Source organism: Carettochelys insculpta, chromosome 8 (genome assembly GCF_033958435.1).
Source record: "Carettochelys insculpta isolate YL-2023 chromosome 8, ASM3395843v1, whole genome shotgun sequence".
Lineage (NCBI taxonomy): Eukaryota > Metazoa > Chordata > Testudines > Carettochelyidae > Carettochelys > Carettochelys insculpta.
In genome coordinates this window covers 62,723,730-62,750,165 of record NC_134144.1, presented here as the reverse complement: position 1 = coordinate 62,750,165, position 26,436 = coordinate 62,723,730, and the positions used below count along the sequence as shown (strand labels likewise).

The 26,436-nt window shown below is 46.9% G+C and overlaps 1 protein-coding gene across 5 annotated transcripts in view; it reads right to left on the bottom strand.

Annotated features, from left to right (window-relative positions):
* STEAP3 (STEAP3 metalloreductase) overlaps positions 1–26,436 on the bottom strand; it is a 52,280-nt gene that overhangs the window by 7,728 nt on the left and 18,116 nt on the right. For 3 of the 5 annotated variants that reach the window (XM_075001009.1, XM_075001008.1, XM_075001007.1), the window contains 4 exons: positions 17,861–18,352; positions 16,260–16,787; positions 13,285–13,449; positions 4,879–5,099 (listed from right to left, as the gene is read on the bottom strand). In XM_075001009.1, the coding sequence (XP_074857110.1) occupies positions 4,879–5,099; positions 13,285–13,449; positions 16,260–16,787; positions 17,861–18,343 (1,397 nt within the window). In that variant the 5' untranslated portion in view covers positions 18,344–18,352. Of the gene's footprint in view, positions 1–1,671; positions 5,100–13,284; positions 13,450–16,259; positions 16,788–17,860; positions 18,353–26,436 lie in introns of those variants that run through there. The other 2 variants (XM_075001011.1, XM_075001010.1) reach the window with 2 other exon arrangements.

Below are 26,436 nucleotides of genomic sequence, written 5' to 3'. Positions count from 1 at the left end.
ATCCGTGCTTGGTCACGCCAGTAAAAAAGTACTCGGTTCTCTTTGAAATCAGTGGCAACAAGATGAGTGTACTCCAGGGCTGCGGAATCTTTTTATCATGGGTCACTGACCCAAAGGAAAGATCAGCTGGGGGCCACACAGAGCCTTATGGGGAGATATTAATGGGGAGGGCATGAAGGTTCAGGGCTTCCCCTAGGCCAGGGGTGGGTAACCTTTTCTGGGCCATCTACCATATATTGTAGAGAACATGCCTGTTCAAGAATTCCTCCCAAACAATAAGAGTTAGAACCACTCAACTGAGTACAGCTTCCTCTTAGCATAACTTAAAGCAAAGTTAAGATTTGGCTGTGCCAGCGCAAGCGGCTCTGCTAGGAATGGGATTGTATCTCATGAAATGGAAAGGGAGGGCTCTGTTATATAATGATTGCACAAGGGCAGCAGAGTAGATGGTATGGAAAGCAGGGCAGTAAGGTAAGAGTCTGATTGTGCCTGGAACGGGACTGCTTCTCCTAAAACCATACAGAAAAACAGAATCAGCACGCAGGTGAAAGGGACGGGCCAGGGACACGCACCCCTTTCCTGACTGTGCTTGCTGGTGCTGCAATGGCCATGTAGAAACACGTCTTACCTGGCCCCAAGCTGCTGGGATAGTCTTCTCTCCCTAGGGGAGCCTGCTTACTGAACTGCTCATCCTCAGGCCCAGCCCCCCACCCCCAGCATTGATGTAAATGAAGAATAACAAAAATTGAGTTAAGGACCTGAGCAACACTGGGTGCATCTTCTAGTACTGTCCATTACATGTTTGAATTATCTGGCTCTGACTTCCCCATAAGTTCTTGGTAGTGGAAAACTATTACTCTGTACAGGAGTTCTGCAAAACTACTTGCTAAACAATAAACAGAACCAAACCTCCCTAGTGCCTTCACTTTGAAACGATGGATTTGTTACACAACTTGCAGATTGCTCTGACTTGATGCATGACATTTTGAGACAGGTTATGCAAGCAGGGACCAAACTTTCAGATGTAACTCCTGCTGTACTTGTGCTAGCCTTCTTGGGGACTTGGCTAGGTACCTTTTGACCTGTTTTCAAAAAATGGCATCCCACTTAAGATTTCACCACAGTTTGACAGATCACTTTGTAAGTAAATCCCTGAAGAGGGGAGGCCAAACTCATTGCTTGAACCCCTGTATTGTAAGGATGGAGTCAGAGTGCCGAACCTGCAGAGGCTAAACTTTTGCACATGAATTTAAATCAACTCATTAAAATCAACTTACAAATTAGCTCATTAAAATGCTGCACTGCAGATCTAGTAGTTGTGGATCTGTTTTCCCACTTCTTTGAGGTAGTGACCAAAGGAACCCAGGCCGAAGAGTGTTAAAGATTGCAGCTTTCCACCCTCAAAGCACTTCCCCTTTAGCTCTGTAAGAAAACTTTTTGCTTACTGAATTAAGTGCTGCTATTCCTCAGCTACAACAGTTTGAATAATATTCATGGCCAGCACCCACAAAGGGCTCGATAATTATATATGTATTTCAGTTGTAACTGGATATGTGGCATGTTACCTTTTACTCACATGACCTAGAACTGGCAAACTTGATTGGTCCTTCTAGTTCAGTATCTTCTCCATCACAATAGCAAAAAGCAACTGCTTACAGTAGTGGGTTTTGTTTCTGACATCTAAATTGTTGTTTTATTGATAGTTTTATTTAATAAAGACTCCAGCTTAACATCGTATTCTTTATAGAAAAGATGACGGCACACATTAATACTGATGCATTATGTAGACACATTCATATTATCTTTATACAGCTCTAATTGTAAGACTAAGAGGGCAATGACAAAGAACTAAAACTGGCCCTATTCTCACAGCTTTTCATAGATTCTTATATCCCAAAGGCACAAAGTAAGCAAAAGAGAAAATAAAAATATAAAGTTCACCATTTCAGCTATAAATCTTGCAACAAATATACAAACTCCAAGTACAAAAATAACAAGAGTAACAAGGAAATGTTCATGCTAACATTCCTCAACCCTCCAGCACGTAATGCAGTGGGAAAAGTTAAAAGACCCAGAGCATTTCCAAAGTTTTCTTAACACTTTTTAAAAATAATTTTTTTAAAGTCAGAATAAATTAATCAAAATATTACTGTCAAGAATTTTAGCTAGCAAAGGGCAGAGCAGTTCTAAAAATTGCACAAATTAGGCTAAAGTTCTGTAGGGTAAAATTTGGTCCTTGGGAACTCAATAGTCAATTATGCTTTTTTGTCAAGGCCCAAATTTCTTGGTCAAAGTACAGTCAAGGTCCAGACTCCAGAGAATATAATAAAAAACAATAATAATGATAACTACATACAAAGATTTTGGGGGTTCAATGCAAAGTGATGGATGGTCCAGGACTGGCCCAGGGCCCACTGATTGGCTACAGGTTCACTTCTTGCTCATTAAATGATCTGTCTGATGTCAAACCCTCTGTCTCAGTACAAATGTTATTTTGATATTTAAAAAAAAACCCCAACACTTTTTTTTATACACACACTGAAGACAAAGGCTCATGTGACTTCCTGTCTCTCTTCTTTTCTTTTATGGCCAGGGCAGCCATATACCAGGTTGCCTGCTGCAGAGAAGTGAGGGGAAGTATCAGAATCTAGATGCTTTCCCTTAGCCAGAAAAATGTGAAAACTGGTGCTTTTATCTTGGCTTTGCCCCATGATGAAATACAGCAGGAGGCTGGAATGAGGAAGTGGACTGAATTCAAATTCTCTTCCAAGTTAAACTGAAGTGGATGGAATTACACCAGAGGTGATTTTTGGCTCAGACTTCTTGCCGACACTGTAATTTGCCATTCAATTGCACAAATTTGCTTTGTGAGTGACGTTAGCAGATAATGATCTGGACGTGGAGGGCTTCTAGAAAATTCTCCCTGCCCCGAAAGGCACAACAGGGACACACAATAACTGCCTTATCAAAGGAATTATTGTGTGATTGTGAAATTCTGCATAATCTCTCTCAGCTTGATTTCCTTTTATTTAGCAGGAAGACATGATGTTCTGAGATTCCAGGGTGACTCTGACACACCAGAAATACCTGAATATCATCACTGGACTATTAAGTAGCGGCTTGTAAGTCTGACTCTACCCAACAGTTTAAGGCTGAAAAGCAAGTTCTGATCAGCAGCAACTTTTAAAAATTCTCTGCTGATTCAGGTCTTGATACCTGTCATCTCTCCAAGGCACCATCCAACAGCATCTTGCGCACTTTGTTGGAGGAAATCAGGTTACCACCACCAGATCCTAACACCCTACTTTGCTGAGACTTGTCTATTTCCTCCTGAGTCTCCTTGAAAGGATCTTTTGTAGTGGTCTTAGACAGACAAATTGTTATCTCTATGGGGTGAGGATTGTGGATTTTTGTGTTGTAAAGCACCTACAACATTGGTTATTTTTTTTCAATCCAGAATAGTGTATTTGTTCAGACTGTCAACAATCCAAATATCATTGTGATAAAGAAAAACAAATATAGGGTCTGATTCTCCACTGCTTAGTACAGAATGTGGTTATTTACCTCTGTGCAAATGAAGTGAGAAGTTCTACCAAATGACACTAGTGTGAGATATTCACTTTGTTGCTGAGTAAATGACTAGTGAAGTTGCAAGGCCCTGGAGAATCAGGCCTGTAATATGTAGCTGTGTTGGTGTCCCGTCTATGACTGACATGGTAACAAACAGCTAATTTTAGCCTGTGATAATGTTCACAGCTGTGAAGTCTCATTTTTTGATGTAATGGGTCCATCACGGAGAAGGCCGATGTCTTTGCTGGCAGTGAAACAAATAAACCTGATAGCTGTAGTTGGACATGTTGATCTGAAATAGTTTCGAACAGCTTCACCCATTATTCACTGCTCATTCAACTGCTGTTTCCCCCATGCCCAGAGTCAAAATCATGAAGCTGTGTGTCCTTTTGGAGATGTATCTTTACACTCCTTCCATTAGGTGATTCATTAAACTTTGGTTTTGTATCACTGAGAATGTGTGGTAGGAGAGACCACTGCGGATTACACTATGGTGTAAATGCACTTTAGGCACGGTGCTGTCTTCAAAATCTATTATAACCTTTGGAAATAGATAATCTCTTCCAACTGTACAAATATGCACCTGCATCGTCCATATCTACATGACCAAAACTATAAACCATCCACATTTGAGAAAGTAGCAAATACTCTGATGTGTCCAGGGGTCAGGTTGGGAAACTCATCCCATGCTTCTCCAAGCAACAGGATGCTTGTGTGACGGTGGCAGAAGATAGTTCTTGTTGAGAGTTAAACTGTCTTCATTCAGCTTCAGAGTCAAGAACTCTGATCCCCCTGGACTGCTCACCCTCCCCAGTGCCATTCTTTTGGTTTAGCATCTGAGTCAGATGGTCCATTAGGTCACAGGCAGAAGGATTTCTTCATAATTATATTGGATGCAAACAGCCCCCCGCACTATTTAAAAAAAAAAGACAGTGATGGGCCCCCAACAGAGAAGTGTCAGTACAAAGTATCACCAGATGCTGTCTCAACTGGCCAATACAACCTACAGAATTCCATTTGTTTTCTACCTATATTTACAGTTCTCTTTCAAATGTCATGACAATTTTTAAGGCAATAATTACCCTAGCAAATCAGCAACATATTGTAAATACTACTGCATATAACTAGTTTCACGGCAACTGATTTTTCTAAGGTCACTGAGAAACCTACACAAATTAGGGAAAACCTCCAGAAATCTTCATAGTGCTTTGAAATGCTCCATTGTAAGGAAGGCTTTGCTACACATTACTGGAACTTTCTCCACTTGAATATTCACCTGTTGCGCTGGGCAGTGTGAATTTCACATACCTTCCCTTTTCCCAGCCGTTCCTGATGCGCCGCAGTCTTTGGTGGATACAGGGCAAGTGGAAGAATACTTTCGCTAAGATCACGGTACATGGCACAAGTAGCGTGAGCGTGTAACTTGGTGGCAGATAGAATTTGTATTGGTTTTCATCAAAGGCCCTGGTCCATCCAAAGGTGAGGGTGTGGATGGTGCTGATTACCAGGGCAATAAATCCAAGGGTGGACTAAAAAAGAAGAGACACACCAGTCACTGAAGGGCCACACTCACAGTAGTAACACGCACAGCAGGTCAACACTAGACCTGAAAGTCGATCTTAGATATGCCATTCCAGTTATGAAAATTGCATAGCTGGAATTGATGTATCTAAGATCAATTTATCAGGCTGTCCCCTTATGCCTTGTGAGAATAAGGAGTACCAGGTTTAACTGTTGAGCCCTGATAGTTCGATTTAGTGTGTCCCCAGTAGGCGCACTAAATTGAACTCCAGAAGATTGACCCTGATAGGTAGAGTAGATACATACGCTAAGTGTAAATAAAGCATTATGTACTTATATGGCACTTTGCTAGAGTCAGACACTTCCTGCCTGAAGGGCATAACAGCTAAGGCTTTGAAATCTGCTCCCAGGGAAGCCATTGGGGGTTCTGCCACTGGTAGTGTTGTGAGCAGGACTGGGCACTAGATGAGACAAGCATCTTTGAAGTGCAGCATAACCATTAATGCGCTGTCCCTACCTCATAATAGGGTACCGTCATAGAGTGAGTGATTGGGAAACTGGTGTACAGAGGTTGAGTGAACAACTGAAACAAACAAGCTGGAGTAAATGATAGCTTGGAGTGGTTTCCCAGGCTGCATGCTGAGTTTGTGTAGGTCCCACTGATTGCTGCTATACAGGCAAATCTCACCCCCCCCGCCCCCAATGTGCTATAGTCAAAGCAAATATTAAATAGCTCCTGTCCAAGATGCCTGGACAGCCTGCAGTCACAGGGCCCATGAGGAGTCTAAATATGAACTTTGGAGTTATCTTTAGTCCCTGCTGCCCATCTTGATCAAGACCTCTTGTTAGTCACACCAAGAAACAATGCCTTTCTGAAGCTATGTCAGGTGATGGTGGGGGACAGCAGGAATAATGGGGCAGAGTAAAGATCAAATCCTCTTATTTGGCAAATAATTGGCTGGGAAATTGCTCCTTCTAAAAATGTTTCCTCTTAGTTTGAGAGTGTTAGGGACCAGTTTTACCAGATTCCTCAAAAGTGACTTTGTTCATAACAACAAAACAGACCAAAGGGACCTCTCCTGTGGTGTCATTAATGGGGCATTATAAGTGACTGGGAAGTGGAGAAGAAAGCAGCTCTGTGGAGCGTACTTCCTTGTAAGCGGTACGTAGCTAGGTGCTTAAATGACTCGCATCATTCTGAGCATTTTATAGGCATTCATGAACCTCAGCCTTACAACACTCTTCTGATTTTGACAGACTGCGACCTTCTCCTCGGCCCTATGGGAAGTCTGTGGAAGAGAAAGGACTTGAACATGTATTGGGAATGCCACCGTTAGCACCTTATCCCATACACCAGCCTTCCTTCCTACTTTCGGTCTTATCAAATTCCTAGTCTAAGCAATAACAAGCCTCTGCCCCAACCCAACTAGATGAGGAGAGATTCATCTTATTGGGAGAATTAAGAATAACTAGCCGGAATGTGCTGTGATTGCAGCTGAAAGACACAGTGCGCCTAAGAGCAGCAACTGAGTCATCAGGGCTCATACATCATTTATCTGCTGTTAGCGCTCCCTGGCAGCCAACATCCCTGGGGGAAAAGTGGCAGGAACTACCAGCTTGTGACTAATCTTTCAGAGGAAAGATTTAAAATGGTGAGGAATAAATGGACAAAGTGAAGCAATAGCATTTTGCATGAGGCAGAGTAGTCAGAGAGTTAAACCTAAAGGGTTTGCCAATAGAATATGGCACTTGAGGCCAAAGGTAATTATTTTTCCCACCTTCAGTTTCTTTTTGAACAGCTATTGGTAGAAGTAAAGCAGCAGCAAAAGTTAGAGGAAGAGCAGACAAAGGAGCACAATTCGTATTAAATGAAAAACAGCCTGCCTTCAAATGGCATTAACCTTGTGATGTGAAATAAAATGCTAATAGGCAAGGAATTCCTAGGTAAGGCAGAACTCAGTCCAGAATTGTAGTAGAAATTCCTCAGAGTGCAACGCTGGTCAAAGGAGCATCTATAATACAATAGTGCTATTTGAACCTGATGCAGCTCTCCCTGCCATCAGTGGGAGTGGGAGTCTTGGACTGTAAGGCTCTAGGTCGACACAGCAGTGTTATTTCAAAATAGGCTATTCTGGAAGAGATTTCCTGGAATCACTTATTTCAAAATAGTGCATCTACACACAAACCACGCATTGAAATAGCGCTCTGCTATTTGAAATAGAGCGTCCTGACCCAACAGAGCCTATTTCGGATTAGCGCCTTAGGACACACTATAGCTTATTTTGAAATAGCCCCTATTCCCTGTCTACACAGCCCCTAGTCTGAAATATCTATTCTGGAATAGCTACTACTCCTCATAGAATGAGGTTTGCCAAATTTGAAATAAGCCACCTGCTATTTTGAAATAGCACTTGCATTGTATAGACACTCGCAAGGTTTTTTCATAATAATCGCTGTTAGTCTAAAATAACTTTTCTGCGTAGACACATCCTAATGGGCCCTTTGTCCTCCGACAATGCGTGTGTTGTGTGCTACTGCCCTCTACTGGCTACAGCTGTGGTGTCCAATACGTTCGCTACTCACCACGTGGAGACTAGGACACTGCGTTGTGCTGAATATGGGGGTGGCCAATCTGCAGCTCTCAAGCCGCATGCAGCTCTTGGAGCCTTTAAATATGGCTCCTCCTGAGAGCTGCAGGTGGCGAGTGCTGTCTGCTCGCTCCGCGCATGCACCCCAGCACTTGGGGGGAGACGTGCGTGCCGGCCTTGGCGGCTGCCCCAATCCTGGTAGCAGCTCCAATGGCTCTGGTTAGTCGCCGGCATTGAATCAGAACACGGAGGCTGAGGGGCTCTGAGGGAGGGCATTCAGTTAGAGCAGGGGAAGTAGCTGGGAGTGCCTGGCTCTGGGAGAGGAGGAGGGCATTTATTTGGCAGGGGCTGGGAGTGCCTGAATCTGGGGGAGGCGGAGGGCATTTATTTAGAGGGGGAGGCGAATGTGGCGAATATTGGATGACGAGTACCACAAGCATGGCAGTCTTGGAACTCCTGTTGGGAACCACTGCGTGAATGTGTCCATGTGTGGGATCAGCATTGCCTAGTGGTTAAAACATGCACATAAGCTCAGACACCAAGTCACTCTACAGGCACGGCTGTACTTACTGCTGGCGGTTGAGCTTCTGGGATTTGATTTGGTGCACCTGGGGAGAACTGCTATATCAAGGGCTCAGGGCACTGCTGTCAACCCCAGCATGCCCTGCAGTCATGAAGAGTAAGGGAAGTCAATGGGAGAGTTTCTCCCATCAACCTCCCACGGCGAGGACGGCAGCAAAAATTGATTTAAGATACGCCGACTCCAATTACGCGATTTTCGTTGTGTTATCTTAAATCAATTTTTTTTCCTCCTAGTGTACACCTGGCCTCAGATACATCTACACAGCCACAAGAGACCTGTAGAGTCCGTCTTCCTGCCCAGGTTGCCTTGGGCTTGCGGGGGTCATGTTGGGATCTGAAACCCACTGCTGTGTAAAACCAGTATCTCCTTACCCAGTCAGGCTGTGGCCACGCTAGCCCCTGCTTTTGGAGGGGGCATGGTAATGTGGCACTTTGGCAGATGCTAATGAGGTACTGTCATGAATATGCAGCACCTCATTAGCATAGTTACAGCCGCACATGCTTCGAAAGTGCCACTTTCGAAACACATGCCGCCCGTGTAGCCAGGGGCCTTTCGAAACGGCCCCCTGATTTCAAAACCCCTTCTTCCCATTTGGTTTTGGGAACAAGGAGCTTTCGAAATCAGGGAGTCGTTTCAAAAACCCCACTGGCTACATGGGCAGTGTGTGTTTTGAAAGCGACACTTTTGAAGCACGTGTGGCCGTCATTATGCTAATGAGATGCTGCCTATTCATGGAAGTGCCTCATTAGCATCTGCCGAAGTGCCACATTACCATGCCCCCTCCAAAAGGAGGGGCTAGTGTGGCCACAGCCTCAGTGCGTTTCCCACGTCTTCTACAGTATATAGGTCCTTTTACCACTCTCATAATATTATCTGGGAGCCTTCCAGGCAGGAGGCAGCAGTGACCATGGCTAACAGCTGTCTCACACAACTCATTTAGACTTGTCTGTGTGCTGCTGTAGTCCATGTTCTTTTGCTTTCTGACCAAGATACGTTTGCTCCCTTTTACTCCCATTATTGACTCTGCAGTGCTAGAGCAACAGGGGATTGAGCTGGGCTCCATTCTGGCTCTCCCATAATTTCCCATCTTGATTTCTGATGCTTGTTGAGCCACAAAGAAGCCAGCTGTGACTGACATTCAGATTCCAGGAGGCGTCTGCAGGGCTGGAAGTTAAGAAGCAAAGACACCCACACGCCCCCATTTTTCAATCTGAAAGCCATTCCAAAATGATGAACACGGAAGCCTTGTGTGCCATTTGAGTCACAATTTTAAAACGGAAGCACCCTGAGGAAAATGAAATACAAAAGAAAACCAAAAATTTCTCCATTTAAGTTATGCACATGTACCATTATGAAGACAAAAATGCCATGTCTATATCATATACCCTTCCCATTAATCTGAAATGCAGAGATATGCAAAGTTTACTGTAAAATTTATTTTAAAATAGCAGATCCTCTGGGATTGTTCAACAGCACAAGCAGGGTGTTCTTTCTTTAAGGTTGCACGTGCAAGCAAGTTTATGGCTAAGTTAAGCACCAAAAATATATTTTAATAAAGTGGCAAAATTAGACACAAGAAATATATGGTGCTGACATTACTAAATGAGGCCTGAAACCATCTAGCTGAGAACTGAAACAAAATAATGAACAGATTAATTTAAAAAAAATTTTGCTGATAGACAGAACTCCCATAAGATCCTCTGCCAATTCGATTTGCCTCAAAACGAGCAAGTCAAGAGTACTTAATTTGGAATTTCATTTTAAACACCTCACTGCTGAGGCCAAGATGGGAACGCAGGTTTGATACTGACATACGCAACTTGCACCTTTTCAAACCTCTCACTCTTTTCAAACATTTTGTATATTTTTTTGAATGTGTAGAACTATGCAAGTCTCAAGTTTGTTATAACCCCTAAGTACTTAGATTGCATTCTGCATTGTATGGTGACTACATGTAGACTCAATGAACAAGAATATATTATATCCCACCATGCATTAGTTCAGCAGGAAAAAATAAATACTGCAGGGTAGACACATGCCATTGGTACATGTAATTTTACACCTAGTGTTCAAGGATAGTAAATGCATCTATTATTATTGTGTTTATTTCTTCAACAATCAAGAAATGCATTGGCAATTCGCTTAAATTAATAATTCAAAAACTGATTGTTGGAAAATCGAGAAATTAGCATTTCAAAAAAGATTGAGATAGTTTCTCCGATAATTTATTTCCACAGTAAATCTCAACACCTCTGTCTTTTCTGCATTTCAGCTAGCTGAGTGGCTTCTGTTGCAAAGTCATATTGTTATCCTGCACTTACTGAAATAGATGGTAGTGAGCAAGGATTTCCATACACCAAGCCAGCCAATCACAGTGCTGGGGAGCTATTTTGGAACAGGGAGTTATTTATTTGTTTGATACCAACGCTAACACATTGTTAGAATGAAATGAGAATGGCTGCCAAAGGGCACATACTTATTAAATGCACTAGTAAGAGACAGCTTTTCTGGCTTCCAAATCCATGTGCGTGCCCATCATCTACACTGCAATAACAAACATGATGCATCAAGTCTGAGCCTGGGTCAGCTGACAAGGGCTTCAGCAGCTGGGGCAGTGTAGACCTTGTTGCTCAGGCTGGTGCCTGGCCTCTGAGTCCCCATAATTTTACAGCTTTGTAGTCTGGGCCCCAGGGGGCTGACCCAGATAAGCCGCAGATGGTGCTGCAGGTCTTTTACTGAAGTGTAGATGTCCCAAGATGCTCTGCCGTGGTGAAGGGGAGCAGGCAGCTTGCATGCAGCCTGGTCCACAACTCTGGAAGGAGGAAGGTTTGACCACAGGCGATATTTTCAAAAGTGAACTTGGGTGCCCAAGTCCCATTTTCAGATGTATCTAAGGCACTTAGGAGACTCTCAGTCTCAGTGAACGTCAGCGGGACTGAGGTTCTGAGTCTTTTTAGACCATGGCTCCTAAGCACTGTAGAAAATGTTATCCTTACAGCCCTTAGTCCTGTTTGAAAATGGGGCTTGAATACTTTGGAACATTTACCCTGAAACGTGCCAGTGTCGCCTTTCTATTAGAGCAGAGCAGCCCCGGCCTGTAGAAATAGTCAGGATATTTTACTTATGCTTATTCTGTTTGATTTTAGCTCTTGCACTGAGCCCATCACTGGGTATCTAAGTGCTTTATCCCAAGGCCAGAAAAGCCATACTTCTCTGGGTGTTTAAAAAGGAGTCCCAATGCAAGTGGGGTTTGCAATGGAAGGACTCCCTTATGACAATCCAAACCCTGAAAATGCAGATCAAAGGAGGGAACTGACCTGTTGCAATGAGAGGCAGGGTGGCCTATGAACACAGCCCTGTCAGAGGAATTCCCCTTAAAGCCTGGCTGGCTCGTGGGAAAGCCCAGGATAAATCACAGCCATGCTGCTTGTTTTAACCCACCAGTACCCTCAGGGCAATACATGCTTGGGTAAGACCAGTGGACCCAGGTGGTCAGTAGGATGGAATGAACCTGCAACCTTAGGGACTAAAGCCATGTGCTCTACAGAGTGAGCTAAGCCAGCTGGCCCTCAGCTTGTCAGTGGTCGCAGTGGCTCTGGGGTTACACCTGCATCATGACAGTGCTGCTGTGAGGCTCCATGAGCTAGTGTTCATTAAAGCACCATAGCAGGGTCAAGCATTAGTCATGGAAATGCTGCACTGTTCCTTTGTGCGCTCCCAGCATAGTCAGCTCCACAGGCGCCAGGCGCCACGAACCAGATTGCAGTGACCCATCAACAAGTCTCCAGGTGCTGGAGTCAAATCTCCACTTCTCCCTCTATTTTTAAGATTCTAACATTGCAGTTAACTCCTCAGGGCTGCAGGTCTCATGGGCTTCCTGTCAACCAGGGATTCAGCAGGAGCCCTTAACGGGGGAATCCTGACTTTGATCTAAACCCCATCACTCTCCGAAAGCCTTATATACCTTTGTCGCTATTGTCCTTAGGGTGGACAATCTGAGGCATAAATCCCAGAGTTAAGACTTTGGTGACAATTGCAGCCTAGCCAGCCTGTCTACCCAATGCCCTTCCTCTGCTGAATGCCATAAGGACCACTCTCTTAGAGCCCGAATGATTGAGGTGCTCTGCTTGCAGCAATCACAAACGCTTGTACTACCATGGCACTTTCCTCCTGGCATGTCCCAATGCTCTCTGCACGCTCCACACCACGCTGTCATCACATTACGCTTGACAGCTCTCTCTGTGGGGGGGCGAGCCCCCAGGAGGGAACATTTCTGCCCTGGCCAGGAGGTGGACTACAATAAGCTAAAAGGTATTTTGCATTTCTGACTAATGTGAGAGTGGTTTACCAGCGCCAAGGTTTGGGCTGGAGCAATCCAGCAGATCCTGCAGGAGGATTTGTAGGCAGGCAAAGCCTTTGCTGAAATGTTTGCCAGAAATTAGAGTTAACCCCTTCAAACGTGGCAAGGGAAAAACCAAAGAGAGGAAGTTTCAGACAAGGCACTGAAGGGTGGCAGAGTCGCAGAGTCACTCACAGGCACAAAGCCTGCCAGCTTGGTAACAGGTGCCACAGGACCGCACAGGGGCAAGAAGAAACCCGACAGCCTGCAGAGTAAAGGCTAGGTCGCCCGGCCCTCTATGTGAGAGGGCAAGTCCCCTAGCACTGCAGAGTGGACCTGTTTCCGCAGGCTGAGCAGAAGTGTGGTCACAGGACAAGACTCCATCTCCTCACTGCGCGCCCTGGAACCCTGCTCTCTAGCGCTTGCTGGGCAGTGTGGGGAGAGGAGGGTGAAGTATCCACCGACCCAAAGCCCACGTGCTGGGTGGAGCAGCGGACCATGCCCCCTAGGTCTCCCCACTGCCAGCTGCAGCAGTTCTCGGCTGGCCCTGCTGGCTGCCAGGAAGAGTCCGTCCCAGGGCCCCATGCTCAGCTCCTGCCACAAGGAAGCAGGTGGCATGCTGTGGTGGAGGATCTGGCTCTCATCGTGTCTTTAAAAGTAGAATAGGCAAATGTTGACTGTACCTGAATGAAACTGAATTCCCTCCAGTTGAGAGAGTTTGCGATGGAAGGAAGCGAAGTGATGGCAAGCAATGACAGCAGGCCCAGAGCCATTATTCCGAAAGAGATGTAAATCTCCATTCTCCAGACCTCCTCCTCTACCCAGGCATCCATCTTCTTCTCCATGACCTGGCACAACAAGGAAGATTAAGCAGCTTTTTCTACACGAAGCGGTTAGTGCCAGAAAGAATCTGATTGACTGAAAGTGGCCTCCTGGGGTGTTCTGTTCTGCTTTAATTTGAATAATACATTTAATAAACTGACTAGCGTACATGAACCACTGTCTTCTTGTGGATGGAATCAGAACAGTTTAATAGAGTGTGTCATAGCCTCTCTACCACACGCAGAAAATCTCCCTCAGCTTTGTTTAGCCGTAGCTGTGGAGTTCTAACCCTGTGGTCACTGAGCCACAGAACAGGTACAGCACCAGCAGTGGAAACTCCCTCACTCTGTCCCACCAACATGCTTTTTCCGGAGGAAATTTATTTGGAAGGAACAGGACAGACTAGCCTATATGAGCCACTATATCCAGTTCACAGCCTGATGTTAAGAGGTGTTGAGTCTCCACAGCTCCTATTACCCTCCACAGGACTTTCAGCCACTCTGCACCCGCAGGAGCAAGCCCTGAAGTTGCATTTAGAACTGCACTTAACATGCCAAGTCAGTTTAAAAGGCAAGAGCAAAAGTACAGATCTTTGAATACAAAGTGGCCTCCTAATTGTATTCATTTAAAGTGCACTTACAAGGAAAACTGCTCAAGCTAATTGAAGCCAAGATGAGATTTATACTGTAGGGCAGAGGTCAACATTTAGAACAATCCATTTATCTCATTAAATAGTCTTAATTCACTAAGCAGGGATGTGGCTGGAAAACAGGAGGTGTCAGAGAAATCAGCACAGAAATCCTGTCTGGCACTGGTTTGTGAATGGCACGGATGGAAAGCACAGGTGAGAGTGAGAGCACCTCCCCCGCAAAAAAGCAAAGAGCATGGCACAGCAAGAGACACCGCCCCAAAAGAGCAGTTTCCCATGAGCAGAGTTAGTTTACTCTCATGTGGGTCCGCCCACTGGGATTAGCGCAACGACCTCTCAAAGGAGAATTCCAGCAATGCCAGCAGTGGGCTAGGTGCGTTGGCATTTCCCACCCATCCTCCTACCCTTTCCCAGACAGCCTGGTAAAAAGGGACAACACTGGGGAACCCCACAAAGGATCTGTGAACTCAGACTTACATAGATGGGCCCAAGCAGTGTGTCCAGGCTTGCAATCCTGCAAGTACAGGTTAAACCTCTCCTAGTTCAGCACTCTCTAGTCCAGCAACACCCGTAATCTGGCATGATTCTACTTAGCTGGCTGTCCACTTATCATGGGAGTGGCCAAATTTCCTGTGGTCCCGTAAAGTTTGTTTCCAGCCACTGGTCCTGGCTCTCAGTGTTCTGTGCTGTTATCTAGCTGTCACTTATCCCTAAATGTCTGCTAAGAGCCCAGTAAGCAGTGGAAGTGCTGGAAATGCTGCTATACAATATTGACTTCCCATGGTTCAGCAAATTCTCTGCTGTGGCACTGGTCATGTCCCAAGGGTGTTGGACTTGAGAGGTTCAACCTGTAACATGCCGTGGGAGATGGAGCAATATTCACAACCTGGGGAGCCCACCCCCAACACTGGATTAGGATTTCCACCCCCACTCTGCCTCCAATACTTCCAAACTTCCCTGGGGTACAGCACTCCACGAAGACACGAGATGGAGCCTGCTGACGTTATTCTTGGGAGCAATGGCAGTGGGAGCTTGACTCTCTAAATGGACACAAGAGCCTGGGAACTTCTTGCTGGAAATGGCACTTACCATGGCTTATCGGAGCTGTAAGTATAAGTTGTAAGCTGACCTGTTATTCTGCAGTGGCCCACTATCACCTCTGGGAATGGGGCATATGGACAGCTAATAACTCACACAAGACGGGTCTCATTTGGTGGGATACAAAGGTTGGCGACACTGTACAAAACCGCCACTCAGTCCAGTATAATGCACATGTATGTCCTTTAACCTTCTGAAAGCTTTGTTTTGTAGCAGCTGCTAGGTCTATATTAAGTTAGTATTAAAAGAAATTGTTCATAGATACCATAAATCTGTAAGAAATCCTGGCTCTTCCTTTATAAAAGAAATTGCTTTGTCTAGAGTGAGCTTTCCTTTGTGTAAGTGAGGAATGTGTCAATGTGGCTGTCAAATGGAATCAGCCCCTGAAGCCAGCCTGTCTGGACAACCAATTGCCAGCAGTACCTTGATGGCCAGAGAATAATGGGAGCTGAGCCCTGCAAAAAACCCACCAGAGAAAGAGGTCCCATCTGCTGTTAGCTGATGACTCACGGTCATATGGAGTCCTGTGGCAGTGGGTCAGGAAAAAAGCTATGGACCAAAACATATAAGATGATGGGTGCGTAGCTATAGGAGTTCTTCTTGCCATCACCACTCTCCAGGAGTTAGTCTCGGCTGGCTGGTCAGGCAGGAGGCTCTGGACCCCTCTCCCCAGGATGGAAGGTGCTGACTGCTCCTGAAGACTATGCTGACAAGAAAGCAAACTGACAAGGGGCTCATATGATCAGCTCACTGATCTGGATTCATGACTGCAGGCAGACACACTGGATCTGCTATGCCTCGGCCTCCTCTGCTGTCCCTATGCAACTCTTCACCTGTGTGAGTTTGCCTGTGTAAGTGAATGAGCGCAGGAGGGTATGTGCTTGAAAGCTAGGTCCCCTTTTTCCTTTAATCCAATAGCGGCATTTAATAAAATACTCATCAGTGTAACCCTGGGGTGGTCTCTCATGGAAATTAGGGTAACAGGAAAGCGAAACCTATGGCACTACTCCTAGATCTGCTCCCCAGGGTTTGGGCAGATGTGAAAGACTATGCCATGTCATGCCATGCCATGGGTGTTGAAGGTATTACCTGCTTGACGGCTGCGTTAATTAACTGGTACCGATGAGATCGGCGCATGGGCAAGCAGAGGCTGTACACAGCGTGCAAGGCCGCACAAAAGAAACTCAGGAGGCCAATCTGCTTTCTGTGCTGCAGCCACTGGTCTAGCCAGTCGGGAAAGCGTCTATACTTGGTGCCATAGTACAGCTGGAAAGAGGCTGCCAGGACGCCGGGTAGGTAAACGAGGGACAGCATGACGTAGGCTACGCAGGGCAGCGAGTTATTGACCACTTCCACTGGCATCTTGTAGAACTTGTTTTTCTGTTCCCGGATGTATGGGTGCAAGACGTGTCTGATGAAGTTGTAGGTGTAGAAACAGAGAAAGAGACCCAGGGCCAGACAGACAGGGATTTTCCAAGCGGGGAGGAGGCGTAGGGGAACATTCTCGATCTCAGAAGCCGAAGATAAGGAGCCCATGTCCACGGGGGTGAACCCCATCACCTGAGCAATTTCAGCGACTGTACGCCGGGCTTCTTGATTATCACAGCAAAGCAAGACCTGCAGGGACCCAAAGGAGACATTAATGGGCAAATAGAGAAGTAAAGCAAATTCTGCAGACAGTTGGGAAGGAATCTGGATTAACAGGGCCTAGATTCGTAAGAGCAACATGGCCATTTCATACGCTGTTGTTAACAGATGCCAAGAGTGCACGCAGCCCAGGAGGAGGCATTCATTTAGATGTGTGTAAGTCCCAGTAAATACACACACACAAAATATGCTGCACCTACATGGACCGTTCTACCCTAAGATCACAAGCCCTTTACAAAGCCAGTTATACCTCATTTTGTTGCTGTGAGCCAAATACCCATTTTTTCCTCCTCTGATAGATGACACAGAGGAGATACGGAAGTCAGGAAACTCCTGAGTACTTTTGGTCATCTTCCCACTTACTAAAATCGGCTGGCAGTACAGTTTTGGCCTCGATTAAAAAATACTTACATCCCACCTTAAAAGAACAAAGCTACTCTGCCTGTGGTGCTTTTAGCAGGGGCGCAGTACCTTACAAATGAACAGCTCCTCCCAGCTCACCTCTGTGAGGAGAAATAAAATGAACTTGGCTACATCTAGACTACCCTGGAAGATTGACCCACTCAGGGTCGATCTTCTGGGGTTCGATTTCATGCATCTAGTGGGGACGTATGAAATTGACCTCTCAGGGGATGCAACAGACCCCTGTACTCCTCATGAGATGCAAGGAGTAAGGGAGGTCGACGGGGGAAACTCTCTCGTCAACCTTGCTCAGTATGGACACCCAAGTAAGCCGAGTACAGACAGGTCAATTCTAGCTAAGCAACAGCTGTAGTTAGAATTGCATATCTGTGATTGACTTACTTTGCCTAGTGTAGACATAGCCTTTGTCTCAGGCCACAAATGGTTTCCCGGTCAGTGCTAGGATCAAATCTTGGCAATTTCTGGTCTTTTCCCCATCCTCTGCTCTGTCCCTTAGCGCTCATCTCTCTCAGTTAGTAAAGCACTAAACTAACATTGACAGATCCCAAACTCTGAAGTCCAGGAAATTTTTCCCTGAATAAGGACTGTGGGATTTGGCTGCTAGTACCAGAGAACCATACCTGCTTATTCCCATCTCTGGGACCTGACTGTAAGGTCCATGCAGATATCACATTAAATCCTTTGACGACAGTGCAAGCTGGGAAAAGTGAAGCCAAGTACTCAGCATTTGATTCTTTGTGGTGGTTAATTTCAGTATTGTTGCTGACATCCACGAGTATTTTGCCAGCCAGCACATCCGTCAGGTCACAGAGCGCGGAGTAATGTTCCCGGAAAACTGCCACAAAAATAATATCCGTCTTCTTGACAGCCTCCTCCTGGAGGGTTACTTCAGCAGCAGAAGGAAAGAGGCCCCCGCAGCGCTTCGGGTTGCGGCTGCCCACCACCACCTTGAAACCTGAGCACAGCAGACGTGTAGCCAACGAGCGTGCAAAGTCGCCGCTTCCCAGGATCCCGATGGTTCGGCCAGCAGGCGGGGCCAGGTCTGGGTTGCTGTCCACATTCTGGCAAGCAAGGAGCGGTTTTGCCATGTCTCCGTGTGACATCCCTTTAAGCTAAAGCACAAAGGACAAGTTCACTGCAAAGAGCATTTGCCAAACCTTTTATCTCCCAGTCTCAGCCTACATATGATAGACACAACCCATGGTAATGTGGCAAATGCTACCTACACATATGCAGCCAGAACAAAATGGGGTGTGTGTGGGAACCCATGATACTCGAGCAGGAAGGATTCCCCTGAACCTGCAAACTAGGTGCATGGAGCTGTGTCCTCTGCAGGGCTCACTGGCAGCAAGGCTCGAACTCAGATCCTTTGGATCCAAAAAGCAGAAATTGCTACTGCTTGAGCTCAGAGAACCATTTCTCCTAGGCAAGGCTGTAGCAGGCTCATGAAACCATCTATCTGTAGACCAGCCACTGCTATTAGAGGAGAGAGCTCCAGACCATGTGGGTATGAATTAAAGGAGCAAAGTAGCTGTGAGACTTCATTGCTGTGGCCTCTGAGCATGTGCAGTCAAAGATCCACTGATCACTTCCCAACTCTGTCCTCTGCCTGCCTCTCTCACCCCAAACTTACTCTCGGTGCTATAAAACTGCAGCAGCCTTGTGACTGGCGGGGTGGAGGCCCTTTGCACCCTAACAGGGTGCTCTGGACCTGTTCCAGCCCAGAAAGGCAGCTGGAACCAGCCAGACCTTGTCCATAGCAAGGTGCCTTTAAGATCCTGCATTTAAGGGTGACTGCGAATCTAGGCAGGAGGAGAAAAAGCCTTCCAAGAGGCAGTCAGAAGACTGGCAGAGCTGCCTGGCTCAGCGGTCCCTGGAGGGGGAGCCAGGAGTGAGGCTGAAACTGAAACAGGCTGCAGTTCCTAAAGATGGAATAAATTTAACCCCAGCAATGGGAACGTGACTTCACATCCTGGGCTGCAGTCACAGAACTGAGGCGCAAGGACAGTACTGGGGATGGGCCCCTGCAAGGCTGTTTTGTGCCCTGAGGTGCTGTGCCCTGGGAGGAGACCGTGGCAAAACCCGCCCCCCAGAGGAGAGGGGCCACGACATTTCCCTTACCAGCAGCAGGAAATGCAGCACTATGCTTGCAAGCAGACCAAGCCCACTGCCATTAAATACAGGTGGACCTGAGGTTGGGGGTGTCCTCCTAGTCCACGTTTGGGTACTTTGTAAGAGCAGCAAACAACTTGGCCTAGTTATTCAGATTCAGAGCTGGCATCTAGAGTCACAATGAATGTATCTGGGCAGAGGCGCGTGAGGCAGCTTACACAGCACTTGCCTGTTCCAATTTAGTCAAGTGCTTTAGCACCAGACCTTGAATAAGCAATAAAAAATATGCTCCACCCCCAACCCCCACATTAAAAAATCCCGTCAGAGGAAGGGCTTAGGTCTCACCTAGGTTTCAGTGTTTGGCGTAACTACACTGCCCTGATTTAGGCTACGTCTTCACTTACTGGGAATGTCGACGGCTGTTACGCAATTTCAGGTATGCCAGTTGCATACCTAAAAATGATCTTGCCGCTGCCGACATTGGTCCCTGTCTTCACTGCAGAATGTTGACGGGCATGCTCCTCCCGCTGACGCTCCTTAATCCTTGTGGCCCGCAAGGAGTTCCGGGGTCGACACTGACCCCAGAATGCACCATTACGGACATGCGCCCAATGGCACCCCGGAAGATTGAACCTAAGTGTTCCATCTTCTGCAGCCAGTGCAGACCCAGCCTCAGCTGGGATCGGTCCCGCTGTGAGCAGAAGGTTGGACTTGATGACCTCCTGAGGTCTCTTCCAGTCCTGTGACTCAAGCAACTTGCAAAGCTGTACAAACACTAATGATGGCAGCCTCACAGCAGTCACTAGAATTTTATCACCAGTGGGGAGACTGAGCCCACAGAGGCTAAATGACTTGCTGAAGAGCACTCAATGAGTCAACAGCAGAGCAAGGAGTAAAACCCAAGCCTGTGCCAATTCTGCTGCCTTCATTCCACGACCATCCCCTTATAAATAATAAAATGTATGTACAAAATGGGACTCTACAAAGACACGTTTCTCTAGCTCTTAGGCAAATGAATAGAAATTAGCATTCCAGGTGATGGAACGGAGGTTACCTTAGGGACTCGTTTCATCATAAGCCTAAAGCACCTCAAAAGCATTCATAGCACTCCCAAAAGGATCGTGAACTGTGCTGGATGACAGTCTTTTTGTAGCATGACATTTCTGTCCTGTAACTGCCATTCAAAACAAACAAGGACATTTGCAATGCTCCGGAATAACAAACAGCATCTCAGCCTCCCATGACTTGGTTTCAAAAGGAAGAAAAAATGAAAGCATCACTTAATTAAACAGCATTTGAAAATAAGACAGAGGAGAATATTTTAAAAATAAACAAAGGTTGTTTTCTAAAATTAAGCATGGAGTTGGGCACTGCTATTTCAGCCTATGACGGGAAGCTCTTTGGGGCTGGGGTCATCTTTGTATCCTGTGTCCATACAGCACCTAGCCCAGCGGTTCCAGGTCTGTGTCCATAATTAGGACTGTTAGGTTTCAGGTTTAGCTGCCCAGGTCCCAGTTTTGGCTCCACTGTGATCCACAAAACTCTCAACAATCCCTGTGGGACCCTAAGCTCACTTGACGTTTAAGTTTTTGCACAGTAAATATCCCCTATGTGTCTAGATTTCTGCCTCTGCACATGCACGTTGCTGCATCTGGCTAGGCGAGCAGACTGCCATCTCTCCCCTAAGCTTGTCTAGAGCAGTTCATGAGCCATGAGAAGACAGATGCTGGGCCACCTAAGTCACATGCAGGGCCCAATCACGTCCCATTCAACATGGGAGCCGGGGAAGGAGGAGCCCACTGTAAACTCCTAATCCAGGGTCTAGAGCGCTTACCAGGAATGGTTGGTGTCTTCCATTGGCTAGTTGAGGCACCGAACATACTGGCTTTTGCAGGTCATATCCTAAGGCGCCTCTCTGCCCACATCCACTGTATAGGCGTCTCGGCACCTAGCTTGGCTTTGTGGGTTGCAACGTTGTCCCTTTTATTTGCTAGGTACCCTAAAATCAAAGTCTCTTTCTGGATCCTAGCCAAGCTCAGCAGCCCATCTTACAGCCGCCCGCGTTCGCAGGAAATTCTTGTAGTGCTTACGGTGGGCAGGTTGCCCTGACAAGTGGCACGTCTCAGAGAAATGACGGGACTGGGACTGGATGCCTTGAACAGCAGCTGGGATTTCTGTCGCACCCGTAGCTCCCTGCAACACATGCACCCATCGCTCCCTGTATACCTTCACCCAGGCTCTCTGTCCAGCACCCCCTCTGCAGGTTCTCCAGGGCCTTTTCAGGACTCCTGTGCTTCCCTGCATCAGGGCCGTCCGTAATGAGGTGTGGGGCCTGGGGCAACCCCCCTGTGCACTCCAGGTCCCTCCCCCACATTTTCCTGCCACTGATCTGCCCCCACTCCTGTCTTTCCCCTAAGTTCTACCCCAGCTCCATCCCTACCCTGCCTCTTCCTGCTCCTGCTCCATCCCCTCCTGCCCCCACTGCACCCCTTCTCTGAAGCCCCCTCCCCTGAGCAATATGACCCAGGGGGACCTAGTGTGGGGTGGCAGCCCTGGCCCCACTCTGCATCGATAGGACCTGTGGGACATGATGTGATCCAGCAGCTGGCTCAGCTCCGTTGCCATATCCCCACCGGCTCGCTTCACTTCACCGTGGCGGTAGGAGATGGAGTGACCACATCCCAGCCCGCTGCGCTCTGCCCACCATGTCACTCCAGGCCCAGCTGCCATTGTGAAAGAGATGGACCCAGCTGGGAGATGGCAGAAGAGCGAAGCTGGCTGCCAGGGGGGAGCGGCTGACCCCTGCTGCCGTCCTGCACCAGGCCCTCCAAGTAATCCCCCCAAACCACCCTGGCCAAACACCACTATGGGAAACCGTCCCATCCACATGATGGTTCAGAGCGGCTGCAGTGGCGCCTGTGGCAGCTACCCCAAACCATCTGACGGATGGGACAGCTCTGCCTGTCTCCTGTGCCTCCTTCTATACCATCTCTTCCGCTGCCCACTGAACCCTCATATGTAGCACCCTGCAAGCCTGCGGATATCCACGTTAGAGCCACCGGTGTCCTCAGCTGACGATATGGACACCGATACTGCGGCTCATTTTTGCAGCCGCGGATGAGTATCCCCGCAGAGCTCTACTCCTACACTCTATCTGTCCTCGATGACACCCCCTAGCCTAAGTCCCTGCTACACAACTAGCCATGTCTGCTCTTGTCTTCTGCAGCCTCTTTTACTCCCCTGCTGGTCCACTGCTCCTGTGTCCAACCTACCCCACGTTCTCTCTCCTATGAGCCAGCAACATCCATGTTCCTCTCAGCCCTCTGGATCCCCCAAAGGCCTCCTCAGTGTCTTACTGAGGAAGGTCCGGAGGCGAGGGGAGAGAAATTAAAAATTAAACTTGTCGTGGAAACCACGTGTGAAGCAGCGACCGGCGCTGTGTTACCAGAAGCCAACTCAACTCCTCTGGCTATGCTATTAATAATTACTTAGACCATTAGATGTGAATAACCGTTGAAAATCTAATTTGTCTGCCCCTGACTGCTGTGCACCTATTGCATTTCTACATTTATTATTTGCAACAGTAGCTCCTACATGCCCTAACTAAGACTGGGGCCCCCCGCAGGGCTAAGCCCTGCACAAACACGTAGTAGGTGAGGCTCCCTGATGCAAAGCGCTTGCAGTCCAAATGGGTCTGACAGCAAAGAGTGAGAGAAACTAAATATGTTATCCCCATTTTATAGGCAAAAGGACACAGACAAAATGACTCAACCAAGGTGAAGCAGGGAGTCTGTGGTAGCACCAGGAAAGGAATCCAAGTTTCTCAAGTCCAAATCCAGCTCCTGAACCACATTTTCATCCTCTTCTTGGACAACAAAAATAGGCTGTCGCTTTCACTTCTGCTTGTAGATATTAGTTAGTAATAGAAGTGCCTATGCACCAGCAGTGTGAGGCAATGTTTAGATTACAATCGCCTGCAGCATTTGCAGGTATGTTGGCTATGAACAGGTTCCATTTGTTGGAGGGGGTGGGAAGAAACCAACCCACGCTTCTTTATAAAATTCACGTGAAAAAGCTTTGTTTTAAAATATTTTGCTTTTATGGTAAGTTTCTCATTTTCTATGATGAGCCAAATTGTACCACTGGTTCTGAAGAACTCCACAGTGGTCTCAGTAAGTTTTGCTTCAACGCAACGATGCCCAATATGGTCTAAGGAAATCCACTTTGCCTTTTAAGGCCTGATTTTTGTTATTGCTCTCACACATCAGGGTAATCCACTGGTGGGCTGCAAGACAGTTTGTTTACTCTGAGCCTCCGCAGGCACAGGCCCCCACAGCTCTCAGAATTGCTGATCCCTGTTCTTACATCTACTTCTCTTCAATTCAGCCTCTTCTTTCAAGGGCAAGCTGCAATGTCTAAGCTAAAATGGCTGCATTTGTTTGTCCCTCCCAGTCTATTACAGGAAGTAAGGGCAAGGCATTTTCAATGGGCTGTTTGAAAGTACATCAGAGCTCCAGCCACAGGTGTCTCATCTACCCCTGGGCCAAATCAAACATGCACATAGATAGCTACAGAGCCTCACCAGTCCGAGCCAGACTCTGCTGCCTGGGGTTGTTTTAGAAGATACAATGTTTCATTACGCAGATCCAATAACAAGTTCCTTGCCTTTTACTTCTTTTAGTTCTGCTTTGAGCAACCACTATAAAAGATCCTGGATCAAATCATTATCAAAGTGCAAAGGATCTCATAGTTGCTGCATGATATGGTCCCTCTAAGCGATCAGATTATTTGCACTACATCAATTCCTAGAAGCCCAGGTCAGGCCCATTAGGCCAGCTAAATGCTGGAAGATGTGATCTCTGTTCCAATCTACTGCCCGGATCCTGCAATCAGATATGTGTGGGCAGATCCCTGCCTGCAGCCTCTTGGATCCAATGACAGAATTGGGATCTTTTATTTCCCTACTAATTCAGATTGCAAAACACCAACATCTAGTGTTAGCTTCCTTTGTATTTTCTAATGAGTTAACAGATAATCAGATTTGGAAAGAGGCATTTGGATTGTAAAATTTATACTCATGAAATTAGCTTTCACTGTTTTCAATATCAGATGAAACCATTCCCTCCTCACCTACAGTTGTTTTGTTACAAGTAAAAAGAAGTCATATAGTTTCGTTCCCAAACCTGAAAGAGTCTCCCTCACGAACACAGTAGGTGTCATGTATTTGTTGGAGCTGGGACAGATTTAGCTAAGAAAAGGGCCTTTTATACAAAGTGGCTTGATCCTGAACTCTACTAGTCTGCAAGAAGTTCAAAATGTGAAAAGGCAACCCACAGCGGGGAAGCAATACGTGGAATGGGAAGAAATAACACATCCCCTTTTCCTCAGCACAAAACATCCACTACCAATCAGTGCCAAAAACTGTCCATGCAACTTTCTCTGCACCCCATGTGTGTATGCATGATGATCAGTGTTCCCTCTAAGCTGAGCACTGGAGTGGCCACTCAGGAGAGAGTCAAATGCTGCCCGGCTGATTAGAAGAATGCCCACAGCTGGCAGCATGTGTGTCTACTGATGGTGCACATGCTTTGGTGCACATAAAATTTATTCTGCACAGGGATGGAAAAAATTAGAGGTAACACTGATTCTGATACATGCTTTGATTAGATCATCATACGCCTTTTTTTTTTTCAGAGGACCCCTGCCTCACTCACTCCACAGGGCAGGCTTTTTTTTCTCTACCCATGGGCTCTCAACCCTCATCTCCCATTTTCCCACCTAGCTTTCAGACCCAGCCCCCTTGCTCAGACAGTGCCAGTCCCCACTCGCCCAGTTCCCCGTCTGTCTCTCCTTCTCCTTCCCTGTGGTCAGCCTGCAGTCCTGGTCTCCTCTATCCCTACCACCAGGTTCCTTGTTCTAAACTAATCCCCCCGCCCCACAAGCCCAGCTGTTCTTCCCTTGTGGCTTCCCCCTCCTGAAAGCAAGGAGCTGCTCTCAGTTCTTTGTGCTTGGACCTGGGCTGGCCGGCAGATGCCAAGAACTGCAGGAAAGTTCTGCTCAGCCCTGGACTGGAGTATGCTCAGCATGCATGGACTCACTGGGGAATTATACTGTGATGGTCTAGTAATGGGCAATAAGTGGACCATGGTCCAGGCGTGATTCTCTGGAATTAGCCCCAGAGAAGGGGGCAGCAGATGCTATATTTACCTGAGCATCTGCAGGTACGACTGTTCGCAGCTCCTATTGGCCACAGTTCACCGCTCCCAGCCAATGGGAGCTCCAGGAAGCAGTGTGGACGGGGGGCCCCTGTTCCCTCTAATTTTTCCCATCCATGGGTGGAATAAATTTATGTGCACCCAGGCATGTGTGGATGGGAACCACCTACAGAAAAATACACTGCCCACTATGGACGGCTGTGGGCACTCTGCTAATCAGCTGGGCAGCACCTGAATCTCTCCTGGGTGGCTGCCCACTGCTCAGCTCACAGGGAGCACTGGCCCGTACCATGCTCCTGCCACATTTCAAGGCCCTGCTCCAAAGCACTGGAGCTGCAGAGCTTCTTAGTGAAAGGCTGACAACATTTTTTAGTAGGGGCAGAACGTGTTTGCTCTTCGATATGGCTGAACTCTTCTGGCTACATTTTTCCAAATTTCTTCATCCTTAAGTGGACACCTGACACAGGAAATTTGAGCCCCAATAGATAAAGCCTGGCAATGTTTTTTATGTACCTGAAAACAAGGCCTTATAATGGGAATTATCAGGCACCCTGGCTTGTTCCGCCTATAAAAAAGGCTGGTGACTAAGCCAAACCTGAAGCTGGCAAACAATAGGCAGGAGTTTATCATTTGAGAAAGTGCTTTCTTTAAAAAGGGAGTGTGGCTGAATCACTGCTCTCCCATGTTCTGCTCAGGTGACTGATTCCCTGGTAGTCTGTACAGGCACGGGATGTACAAAGGTCTCACTTCTCTTCCTTTATGACCAAGGAGAGGAGATGTTTAGTTTCCTTTGCTGCTCCACTGCAATGCAAGCTACAGGCGTGTGGATTGGCTGTGGGCAGCACGCATGCTGCTGTAGTAATGAAACG